At 44.2% G+C, this 12,767-nt stretch overlaps 1 protein-coding gene across 1 annotated transcript; it reads left to right on the top strand.

The window, feature by feature from the left end:
* The first annotated feature begins 3,248 nt into the window (after positions 1-3,248).
* Positions 3,249-7,203, top strand: S1PR1 (sphingosine-1-phosphate receptor 1). Its single transcript, XM_054384612.1, has 2 exons — positions 3,249-3,273; positions 4,481-7,203. Exon 2 carries the CDS (start codon positions 4,613-4,615, stop codon positions 5,750-5,752), a length of 1,140 nt encoding a protein of 379 aa, XP_054240587.1. The 5' UTR covers positions 3,249-3,273; positions 4,481-4,612; the 3' UTR covers positions 5,753-7,203.
* Positions 7,204-12,767: the final 5,564 nt, after the last annotated feature.

Raw genomic sequence — 12,767 nt, 5'->3', positions numbered from 1 at the left:
CTATCTTGTGATATTGCAATGAAGTTTCTTCTGCCTGCGGGTACTTTATTTAGGGTGTCATTTTAACCCATTTGAACGAGCAAGTTGGGGCTGTTTATCTTTCCTTACAGATTTTGAAAAGGCACAGACTAGGGCATGCTAGAGTGCCTGTAAACCTTAAGTTACTCAAAATACAGTCTGTTTGTTCTGGGATTACTGTACAAATCTGCATCTGACTTTGGATACTTCTTATGTTTCTTCTAGCAATGGGAGTTCTGGGGAATGCTGCAGGGCACTTTTGATACTTTCTTGGTGAGAAGATGTATTCCATTGGTACTGTTTCAAGGATCCCCTGTCTTGATGTAGCTTTGGTTTATGGCCTAAGTTGTGTTAGGATGAATAAAAGTACTTTGTGCTTATATAGATTTTTGAAGGTCCTGAAGAGTAATGTGTTGGAGAAAAATCCTTTGCTGATCTGTCTTGCAGAATTTCTGTATCTTTTCAGTTTGGATAATGTTCAGCTACTCCTGGTGCAGTCATGATTTAGCCAGCAGTGCTAGCACTAAGAGGCTGCAGTCTGCTGGTGGTGTTGGAGGCCTGCTGTTCCATTAATATGCAGATTTTGGGAATACTCCAACTTCCAATTTACTTTCTGATGAGACCAAAGAATTCTCCTGTAGGAAAACTGCCCTATGACTAGCCAGGTTTCTGAGCCGCACCACCACACTAAATTCTTGTAGGAAGTTCCAGAAGAACTTTGGTTGTCACAGGCAGCTAATTTCTCTGTTTTGGTGCCAGACCATAAACCAAGAGTTTCTGCTCCCCCCAAAAGCTCCTAAGTCCAAGACCATATACATGTTCAGGATCCCTGTGAACAGCAGTGTCGTCTTCTATGCTTGCAGATGTGTTGCAGGAACTTTTTTTAACCAGGTTACCCAGGTCATGTGTCTTCTGCTGGTGTTCATCTGAGGCCTGCCTTACAGTTGTTTCTGAAATGGTAGATGAGTAACATTATGTTGTTCTTCTTCTGACTAGGCAGTTCTAGAGCCAGGTTCTCAAAGGAGCTATATATAGCTTGGATTTCTGCTTCTTCATGGAAGTAAAGCTTCTGTAATGCTGGGCCTGGTGGCTGGGGAGTTACTGAGGAAAGAGTTCTTGTTCTGTCACTGGGGATGGAGTATGGAGTATAACCCTGGTGTAAATCATCTCAATAAACACTAACTAGCATACTTTTGAGTTGGCTGGACCAACCTGAATTTACCTCTGAGTTTCAGCCCATGTAAGCAGGCTACACCCTACTTAACCATATTAACCTATTACTTTTGAGGCTTTAGCCTTCAGTGCAAATCCAGCTGGTCTGGCTTCATTTGCCTAAGAATGAAACTGTATTTCAGTTTTCTCTCAGCCAAGCTGTCAATAGATATATAAATGTGTGTGCTCATCTAACTTTTGTGATACCAATACCCAAGTGCTGGGAGTGAAACCAAAAATTGCCCAGGTATTTTGCACAGCCTTTCACAAATAATTTGCTGTGTGTCGCATCTCCAAGTTGGAGCCCTCTCAGCTGGTTAGCCAGTGACCTAAACATGAAAGCATCAGGCTGTTGAAACCTTGAGTCATTCTGTCCTGTAATTAAAGCATGTCCCTTTAATATGTGTCTCTTGCTTAAAGTTATGTGAGAATTATTTCCTAGAGGAAAATGCCTAGTGAATACACTTTAGTATTTGCTACAAATTAGCTAAATAAAGGGGAAAGCTTGAGATATCTAGGGTCTGTCAGGCACTTGCAGGGGATGCATATGTCAGCCTCAAGCATGATTTATCTTGCATGCCTTTTCTGACAGTTGTAGTTTAACGGCTGTATTTTCCTCCAGGCTCTCAGGAGGCTAAACATCTTTTCAAGTTTCTAGCTTTGTGGTAGAAGAGTAACGTGTGTTTGCCAGTGTAATTTATCTGAGTCATTCTGGGAGAGGCGTGGAGCAATCGAAGCGTGACTATTAGCATAAATAAGAGAGGACCTTTCAGAGGAAAGCTGCTTCCCCATAACAACTGGGGTGATGCTGTGAACTAAAAGGCCTAGTATATTGAGCTTTAGATACTCTCTTGTATTTTGAAGTGGAGCTAAAGAACAGAGCAAAGAAGGAAGAGGAGAATTTCTGTAAGTGCAACTGTGGATTACCAACAGAGTTACCTTGTTACCTACACTGAGGTGTTTTATCTTTTGAAAATTTGAAGAGAGAAAAAATTACAAAACCTAAACTCACTGTCACAACACTGTTACCACTGCCTGTAGTTACTGTTGCCAACTTTGTTTTTAAAATTTAATTTTAAACTTTTCTTCATCTTTGCAAACATGTTGGTATCTTACAGCATCCTCTGAATTACTTACTTGCATGTGGGAAGCACTACACAGAGTCATGGTTGACAGTAGCATGGAGTTCTCCACTGGCCAGGGGCCAGTGCTGACTTTTGCCTTTCTGGTGTGCTGCTGGTTCTCAACCAGCAGCACCCACGGGCTGGTGCATGTGCTGGGGGAACCAAGCTGCTGGTGAGTTGTCCAGTGCTGCACAGGAGTCTATGGGCCACAAGTGCAGGTGACTCCCCGCATGGCTGCTACCGCAGCCAGCAGGCCTGCCAGGTTTAAAAACAGCTCTGCATGGCCCCAACTTAATCCAATGAGAAAAGGGAAGAGCCTTTTCCAGGTGTGTTCTTTAACGTTACTTATGTACCCCATGAGCAAGGCCTAAGGTGGCACATGGGATACTTCCCGAGTTTTGTCCTTTCTCTGCCTGTCAAAGTGGGAAGAAAGACGGAGAGGCGGTAGGATTAGAGCCGACACCTCACCGCCGGGCCAGTGAACGACAGGCGCCGGCGTCCAGCACAGGAAGGGTTGGAGGACGGCCGGGGTAGTCCCATCCCCGCGCCCCCAGGCTTCTGGTCTATAAAACTCCCGGCACAGCAGCACCAGCGGCTGCTCCCTTCCCGGCTGGTAGGGCCGGGGTGCGCCGGGCGGAGTGGGGCGGGGCGGGGCGGCGCGGCGAGGATGCCCCGGCCGCCGACGGGGCGGTTGCGAGAGCCCGGGTGGGACTGGGCATGCGGGTCCTTACTACGAGCCGCCCCGCGGCAGCAGGCAGGCAGGGAGGAGTTAGAGGGGAAATCGTCGGGAACGGGGTGGAGAGCAGCAGCGACAGAAACATTAAAACCACCGAGCCCCCGGCCCAGGCGCTGGAATTACTCCACGAGAACGCGAAAGATGCGCAGGGCCGGTGTGGGCTCCGCGCCACGCTTGAGCGAGGTAAGGTTCGTGGAGCCGCGCACCGCGGGGCGCCTCTGTGGAGCGTGGGGCCACCGCGAAGTGCCGGCACCGCGGCTCGCCTTTCGGCGCGTCCCCCGGAGCTCCCGAAACAAAAGAGGCGAGGGAGTTGTCCGGGGCCCGCTGTGCCCGGCTTGGGGCCGCGTCTGGCTGAGGCGGCGCGGAATGGAGCTGGGGAGCGGCACGGGACAGGAGCCGTGAGCGCTAGAGACCGGTACGGGACAGGAGCGGTGCGGGCTGCAGCCCGGCAGCAGTGCGGGCTGGAGTGGCGAATGCCTGCTGGCATCGCACCTCCTGCGTTGCCCCGCTGAAGCTGTAACTTTGCCTGCTCTTTCCTTGCGGGATTTCATGCCCTTAATTCTTTCGGAAAGTCCATTAGAAGATGTTTACGTGTAAAGGGAGTTTCCTCTATCTCTATTCCTTAACGATTTAAAAAGCTTGCAGTGCTAATTATTCGAATGCAAGGTGGGCGGTTTTGCAATTCTTTGTTTCAGACCCGCGGGAAAGGCTTTTTACCTCTTTTATTGATTTTTCCGTATTTTAATGATTTTCTAAAATTTGTACTCCTTCTTACTTCTAAAGTTCTCACTTTGCATGTAAAGCATGTTCTTCTATTTAGTGAAGACACCCTGTTCGTGTTTATAGCTTTGAGGTATCTTTTGCTTATAGATAGATGGATCGATCATTCGATTGATCAGTGAATTCATCACTCTTCAAGATGGCATGGGTAAATGGCATAACTGCCCCCTTTCAAGGCATAGTCAGACTTTATTAACGGAGGAAAAGACAGGGCTCCTGTCAAGTAATTTCTGTGCAGGCTTTCCACACATTTGCAGTTAAATCAAATCAACTTCTTTCCTTTCCTAAATCTCTGCTGTTGTAATAAAAAGTGTATTTCCCACTGAAGGTACAATAGAACTTATTGCTGGGGAGTTTTGACCTCTTTCACATTGGAAAAAGTTCAGTAACAGTCCTTGCCGACTCCAATTCAGCTGTTCAGCTCTGCATAACAGGACTTCGTCTGATTAGCTTTACCTACTGAATGCACCAATCTTTTAAATGTATTTTAGCAGCTGAATGAAGCAGATTCCTATGTGAAGACATTTGTGGCTGTGACACGTAACTAAACTAGTAGATTGTTTTAAACCTTACATATTTTAACTCTGGGCTTTGTGCCTCTTGCTCTCAGGGCTGCGATTTCTGAGACCCTGCAGCAGTGCCAGGCGGGCTGCGGGGCCAAGTTACTGCGCGACCGCCACCGGGTTTGTGCTCAGTGTCACCGTCCGGTGGCCACTGTGGAAGCAGCACCCAGTCGGGCACCATGAGCTCCAGCACCACCACCTCGCTGAAGGTCGTCAGCAGCCTTGCCAACACTGATGTCAACTATGTCATCAAAGAGCATTATAATTACACGGGAAAGCTAAATGAGAATGCAGACAGTGGAATAAAAGTGACATCAGTGGTTTTTATCATCATTTGCTGCTTTATAATCTTAGAGAACATTTTTGTCTTGCTCACCATCTGGAAAACTAAGAAGTTTCACAGACCCATGTACTATTTCATTGGGAACTTGGCTCTTTCTGACTTGCTGGCTGGTGTGGCTTACACTGCCAACCTCCTGCTATCTGGACACAAAACCTATAGCCTCACCCCCTCCCAGTGGTTTGTAAGAGAAGGCAGCATGTTTGTTGCCTTGTCAGCTTCTGTGTTCAGCTTGTTGGCCATTGCCATTGAGAGATACATCACCATGCTGAAGATGAAACTCCACAATGGCAGCAACAGCTTCCGCTCCTTCTTGCTGATCAGTGCTTGCTGGGTTATCTCTGCAATACTTGGGGGACTCCCAATCATGGGCTGGAACTGCATCAGCCTCTTATCCAACTGTTCCACTGTGTTGCCTCTCTACCACAAGCACTATATTCTCTTTTGCACCACAGTTTTCACTGGTCTGTTGCTATCTATTGTCGTCCTCTACTGCAGGATCTACTCCATGGTGAGGACTAGGAGCCGCAGGCTGACATTTCGGAAAAACATTACCAAAGCTACTAGGAGCTCAGAAAAGTCCTTAGCTTTGCTCAAGACAGTGATCATAGTCCTGAGTGCCTTCATTGCCTGCTGGGCTCCCTTGTTCATTCTGCTTTTACTGGATGTGGGGTGTAAAGTGAAGACTTGTCCCATCCTCTATAAAGCAGAGTATTTCTTAGTACTGGCCGTGCTCAATTCAGCCACGAACCCTATCATCTACACTTTGACGAACAAAGAGATGCGGAGGGCTTTCATCAAGATTCTGTGCTGCTGCAAATGTCCCCCAGCAGACTCTGGGACCAAATTCAAGAGGCCAATCATTGGAGGGATGGAGTTCAGCCGGAGTAAGTCTGACAACTCCTCCCACCCACAGAAGGAGGAAGGCGACCGTCCTGAAACCATCATGTCTTCAGGCAATGTTACCTCATCTTCTTAGGAGTAACCTGGGGGGAGAGGGAGGGTATTTCAGAGCCCTCCTCTGAAACTGGGGAGCTGAGACGCCTCCTGCTCACGACAGCAGTGTTGGGCTAAGGGAACGAGTAGCCTTAGTTCTCATGGGGCACATGGTGCATTTGCGAGGCTGGAGTTCAAGAAATGGGACAGACTGTTCTGGCTTGTTTTGTCTTTGCACTGAGGCAGCTCAGGATTGTCAGGCGCATTCATATCCTGAAATCTCCTTAGTAACTCTGAAAGACTGATGCCTTGGTGAAATGATGCCTGGTGTGTGTGAGAAAAAGAGAGAGGGGGAGGAGGGAAAAGGGAGAATGAATCTTTTTTCTTTTTTTTTTTCCCATGTGAGAAGAATGTGAAGTTATTTCTCCCTTACTTGCAGCGCACCACTGACACAAAGATCCTTCTGTAGTGAATTTAGTGGTTGCTCTGGTATAGTTGGTCTGAACTGTTTGTTTAGCACATAACAGGGAAAGAAGTAACACAAATACAACTTAGACAACATACAACCATAATTTGGCATCACTTTTCAGAGTTTTTAGTTAAGTCTTAAGGTGTTATGTGCAGAGTCCAAAGCTCTTGGGGTTTTATTAAGCAAAGTCACAGCTATGGATTTTTGCTGTTGGTCCATATTACATCCGAAGCCATTTCCACTGACTGTCAGATTTCATGGAGAAGCTCAGAGCAGCATTTGGCCCCATACATTGATCACCTTGTTATTCTGTAGCATTAAAAAAACTTACTATGATAAATGTAAGGTAGAACTAAAGGTTATTTCTCTTTAAGATGACTGAAAATAAATCTAATAGTATAAGATACTATTGACAACAGCAGGATTTTTGCCCAAGTAAAGAAGAGTTAAAAGCCGCAGGGGCAGTCCAGTGTCAGGTTGACAGCCTTTCCAAAGGTAAAGAGGGGAGGGAAAAATCTGAACAGAGTACCCTGAGTTTCAGGAAAATAAAAGGAAAGTTGAAGTGAAATGACTATAGCTAAATGCACTTCCATAACAAAATGCAATACATCTTGGCACATTTTATTAATAATTTCAGCAAAGGGTTTATCAGTTCTGGGAAGAAGTACTTGTCGTCAAATTGAATGTATTTGTTTTACAGCATCATTTTTACTCCTCTGTTTTTCTAACCTGTGCTAATGGGGTTGAATGTGTACAATGTAAATAAGTTAATAAGATGAGGGAGACTTCATGCGCCTAGAGTATTACTGTAACAGAAGTGGTATATCTGGGATAGCTGAGAGCAATTGACTGATTTACAGTTATTGGCATTCCTAGAAGTGGTATTTTGTAAAGAAAATGTATTGCCTTTGTAGTAAAATTTCCAGTGCAATTAAACTCTTGGGGTTTTTTTCTGGTTAAAAAAAATAGTATTTAAAACATTTCTGACTTTTATTGTTCGATTTGCACATAGCTTTATTGACTTCTAAACATTAATAAACTGATTTTTTTAAATATTCTGTCATCAGATCACTAGTCATTTTGTGGGGGTTTCTTGTTGACAGAAGCCAGGGAAGGAATTTCTTGATTTCAGTATATGCTGGGATTAGGCCAATTCTGTGGGAACATAGGATGCATAATGCCACTTACAGGATCATGTCATATACAAAAGGAACACTAGAATATAGTTTTTCATCAGCATGTTATATTGATGAACTGCCGTTGGAATCTCTACAGCAGTGACGCATCTCCAACAGCTAATGAAGTACAAACAAAAGAAAAAACATACCTAACACTTTTACAAAGGCTGCCTAGAGTAGAAGTGAAAAAATTCACATCTGTCCCTAATATAGTTCCTAAATGGAATTCTTAGCTTACTGCACACATCAAGGAAGTTGAATAGGTGCTGCACTACTTCTTCCAAAGGCTTGACTTCCATTTCCTCTCTTGTGGCCATTCCCTCTCAGTATTACTTTTAAGTTCCACAGAACTCGCACAGGATGCAGTTGGAGTCTGGAGATAAACCTCACCTTCTCATACTGTGTGTCAGCGCTGTGCAAGGTCTACTGTGGGAAACGAAAGCCTGCTCACTGAGGAAGGCACTTGGTCACAACCTCACTTCCTGAAGGAAATTCCAAAAATGCCCTGAAGACAAAAGAGTGGAAGCAGGCTGGAATCTCTCTCCATCTGTCTGCCTGTACGGAAGGAATGATTTCATGTGTGCTCACTTCCTAGGCTTTTAATTGGTGACCTGAGCAGGGCTGGAAAAAATGTCAAATCTGTATTTGCGCACAAGATAAAGTCTCTCTTGGCTCAGGCCTTTATTTGGGCAGGGCTGGTTTACACAAGTGCTTTTCCCACCAGTCGGGAGGGAAAGCACTACTTTGTCCCAGGGAAGAAGTCACTTCTATGCAAAGCACCAAAAGCAGATAAACCATAAGAGACCAAGTTACTAGTGAGTAACTGAAATGTAAAAGTGATGAGGCAATGCATAAAGACATCTGAATTTGTTGGGGTGTTTTTTATCTAAAAGACAAGGGCACTTCTGCTCTTGAAGCCTTATGACCCTTAAGGTTGTTTGTCCCACACTGGTCTGATATCCTCTGACAGGATGAGCTGTGTCCCAGCAAGGCTGTCACTGGGCCCTCATGGCTACCACTGTCCTTTCTGTATTCATAGCTGATAGCCCACAGGTGAGTCATTTCCCTTTGCTTTGCCTTTGTTTCTGCATCCCTCACTTATCTAATTGTGCTGCAGGCCTTTTTGGAAAATGCCTGCTTCCCTTATGGAGGTGACTGTGCGATGGAAGCCCAGTTTAGGTAAGGAACTCAAAGCTCTATGTAATTCACATGGTGTAAGAAATGCAAACACCAGAGTGTGGCACTGGGCTATGGGAAGCATTTCCTATGCTCTTGATCATGATGACTGAAATCCATAGACTGGCCACATCTATGCATGTAGGTAAGATTGAGACAGGGAACAATAACTGCAATAAAATAATAGCACTAATAAAAACAAGGGAAATTTAAAAAAAAACAGGCCATTTGTACTGTTCTTTGCTTACTAGAGGGAAACTGGAGCTCCTTGTCCATAGACATGCACTACCATACACCAGAAGTGCAGTGCACAGTTTTGAAGTGCAGTGTAGGAAGCATCCTTCCCAGGCCCTGGACTACCTTCAGTATGCACTGACAGGATGTGCAGCTTTGTCCTGCTGTTGCCCATGTGACAAACAGGCAGAGAAAATAAAGTGAAAAATGAGAAGGTTCATTGTGCCAAATGTCTACCTGAAATAAAATAGTCTGAATTATCTGGAGTAACCAGGCCTTTTGATACATGTTCTTTTTTTCCTAGCTGTTCCTTCAGTGTAAGGAACAGACCAGGGGTGGAAAAGGATGATCAAATCTGTCTTTCTCTCAGCAACTGGCTAGGTGTGCCTATGTAAGACTGAGGTATGGTGGGGTGTACATTGTGCAGCAGAGGGGCTGCAGTAAGAGCGCCCTACAGACAGCTCAGCAGGAACAAACCTTGGGCTTGCTGTACAATGCAGGCAGCCAGGACCCAAACCAGAGGACATGAAATGCCATAAAAATAGAGTTACCCATCCCTTTCTTTCTCTGCCACCCGTGAGATACAGGGATTGCCCAATTGTAACATTTCCTAATTTGGCCTGGAATATCTCAGTACTGGTTACATTTTGTATGGGCTGAGGCATTATCAGATGTTGTAAAAAGAGTCAGATTGACAAAGCATCTAAATATGTGGATATGTAGACCAGGCCTTTGTAATCTACTCAGCTCTGAAATGCTGGAAATTCCCCAGGGACAGGTTTTGTCATTTGGAAGGTTCTGAAATTTCCCAGGAAAACATCTATTGTATGTTAGTAATTCCCCATGCTCTGCTTTTCTTGGAAAACAAAATTAATCCAACTACAACTGAACCTGCGAAGATTTAAGAAACTAACAAAATCCACTTAAATTCAGTTCCCTAAATCTGCTTTCACAAACTTTTATAACTCCATTTTTGTGTTCAGAGATAGAGTTTGCACATTCGTTATTGTCTAATTTGTTCTGATAAAACCTATTTCTTTTACATACGTCTTCAAGAATTGCATCAGGTCAATAAATCTCCATTCAATTATTCTTCCATGCACAGGATTTTCTTTGATATTAACAGTAATCAAATTTACTCTGCACACAGGAGTTAGATATAAGAGCATGTGGTACAGCTAACTTGTTCTGGTACCAGTTTTCCAACTAAGTGCCTGGAGAGATCTGAAACTCAAACACATAATATAAATGAAGATATTTAAAGTTTAATTTGGTTTGTGTGTTCCTTTGTTTTTTAATTGGGAACAAAATTAGTGTTTACGTGATCCACTAAAGAGAGTTACAACTCAAGGACCCTCTCCCTGCAGGAACAGGGTGACACATTCCTCCTGTGCCCCCCTGCTGATCCACAAATTCAGAGAAATCCTATCAAAGCAGCAGCTGTTGAACACCACCCCATACCCCCAGCAATGCTCTGCACAGCCAGATCTCTTACTTTACCGAATGATCTTTATGGGAGTGAAACAGGAACCATTTCCTTGCGCTCGGACACTCCGTGCTACCTTCATGGGACAAAAAGGCAGGAAATCCCATCAGCCACACCTAGGAACGCTCTGGCATGGAAAAGTCCTAATAAGGCAGAGTGACAAAGCTCTGTCGACCCTCTCCAAACCTTCCACCAAGGCTGGTTTAGTACTTGCCTAATGGGAAACTGATACAAAGGCAAATACGTGCCTGGAGAAGATCCCTTTTAAAGTATGTGGTACAGTTAACTATACATTGAAATGGCTCATCAGAAAGATACATGACCAGAGCCACACAAAACATTACCATGTGTAGGGAGCATCTGCAGTGTTTGTTCAGAATCAGTCTTCTCAGCTAAAAGTGGGCTTGAAATACAGGCTGCACAATTTTTTTATATCTAATGAACACTTGGAAAACACAGGCTAGAAGGAAACACCTGAATAAATACAGGGTTACAATTATCTGCTGGGCTCCACGAAATCTTTGATGAAAGCAGTATCACTACTTGGGAAAACTGGAATTTGAGTCATAGCTCACCCTTCCTGGTGCTGACTTGATCTCTCTCCTAAAGGTAGTTTTGCTTTCTTAAGCATAGATAGACTTGGCATAAACCAAGACTTCTTGACTTAGCAAGACACTGGTATAAATTGCTGAAATACAGTCTCAGACAAATTCTTGCCAATAGTGAGCACCTACAATTGCATAATATGAAAAGTGGGGACATGAATTGCTATAAGCAATAGAAACAGATTTTATGTGGATTTGATGTGAAAATTTGATTTGGCACAAGATTGTGATTGAGAGTGTAAGGAAGCACAAGTTTTCAGGGACATTGGTGGGGGGATATCAAGACAACAGTCTTGGTATTTTCCACTTGAAATGAAGGGAAGGAATCCTCTCTGGTAACAGACACAAAGCTGAAAATTTAAACTTGTGAACTCTACCTTTAGATCTGCAGTTCTTTCCTAGGCAACATCTCATGAATTCCCACCTTCCCACAAGGATATATAAGTAGCATACACATAAGAATGTTTAGAAGAGAATATTTTGAATTTTGTGCTACTATTTAAAGAGCTGGTATCTGTGGCATTTTGAATACAGGGGGTGGTTTGCCAGCTCATTTACTGCCCAGATACTTGCAATGTTTCCATGTGCTTTGATGAGCTGGGTGCTGCTGTATCACAGTTACTAGGAGAAAAAAAAAATTATAGAAATACGTGCAGCTCCATTTTCATGGCTGGAAGAAGGATAGAGATCTTGGCTGAAAGACATTCTGAAGACGTGCTATTACTGAAAAACAACTCGACAAAGTCTGAGTTATTATCTTTCTTGCCTTCAGGGAAGACACAACTATGGTCTAACGATTTCTTCTAATCTGGTGACCATACACATGTCTGTTGTACAAGGAATACACGTGAGCTGTTTCCCAAACACCAGGCACTTTTAGATGTTATTTCCATCTGGTTCAAATGCAAGATAAGAAATTTCTTGCAGCTGGTCTGTAACTTCTCTCTCTGATCAGGGTTATTTGATCGATGCACCTTTTTGAACAAATCTTTTACATTGGCACAAAGCAGCCGAGAACTTGTCCAGAAAGTCTAACTTTTGGTTTGGCTTGGTTTTTTTGCCTGCCCCGGTCTTAGAATTCAAAACATTTTGCATTTTATCAGCTATCTTACTGATTTTGTCAACCTTCACACACTGCTTAAGGAAATCTTTCATTTTCATCTCAGAGGCTGTCCATTTCCCATGCGAAAGTGGCTGCATTTTATTTTCCTAATAAATAACACAGGCATAAGGAAAGGATCTTGTCTGCATAACCGAGGTGGGCGATAGTGAATACTCAATCTTTTAACTTGAAATGGTTCATCAGTGGAAGTGGCTCTATTCAGGGCTCTAATGATACTGGTGAAGTTCTGCTTTTCACTAAACTTGCTGAAAAATGCAGGGGCATTAAAGAGGGTTCAGAGGACAACAAAGCAAAGCGCTTTAATGGGATGAACTAACATAAAAGACTCAGTGAGCGAAGCCTTTTCCCACCGCAGAGACAAGAATGGGGAAACACAATACTCAGCCCAGCAGCTACGCCATGTAAGTGTGCTGGGTGACACAGAAAGAAAACTTTTTAAAGCGCCAGGCAGAGAGCAGCTTCAGTTCGTAGGAACCTGAACCAGTTAAAACATGTCAGGTATTTCAGATTAGAATTTACTTGAATCTTGACGTTTGAAGACTCAGAAGTACCACAGCATTTCAGAATTTAATTAAGGGCTGGGATCGCTGCGGTTTTGTAAGACTGATGTATTTGAAGGTGCGATCTTTCTGACGGCACCCGAGGCCGCAGACCACCTCCACACAAAATGGCTCCGGGCGGCGTCTGCCCTCCTCGGGGGGTGCTGGGGAGAGCCGGGCTTCCGCCACCCCAAGTCACAGCACCGGCGGGCAGGGCCGGCTCTCAGTCCTCATAAAAGATTGACGGT

The sequence above is a fragment of the Indicator indicator genome, chromosome 10, assembly GCF_027791375.1.
Source record: "Indicator indicator isolate 239-I01 chromosome 10, UM_Iind_1.1, whole genome shotgun sequence".
NCBI lineage: Eukaryota > Metazoa > Chordata > Aves > Piciformes > Indicatoridae > Indicator > Indicator indicator.
The sequence above is the reverse complement of the archived record's forward strand: the minus strand, read 5'-3'. Positions and strand labels throughout refer to the sequence as shown.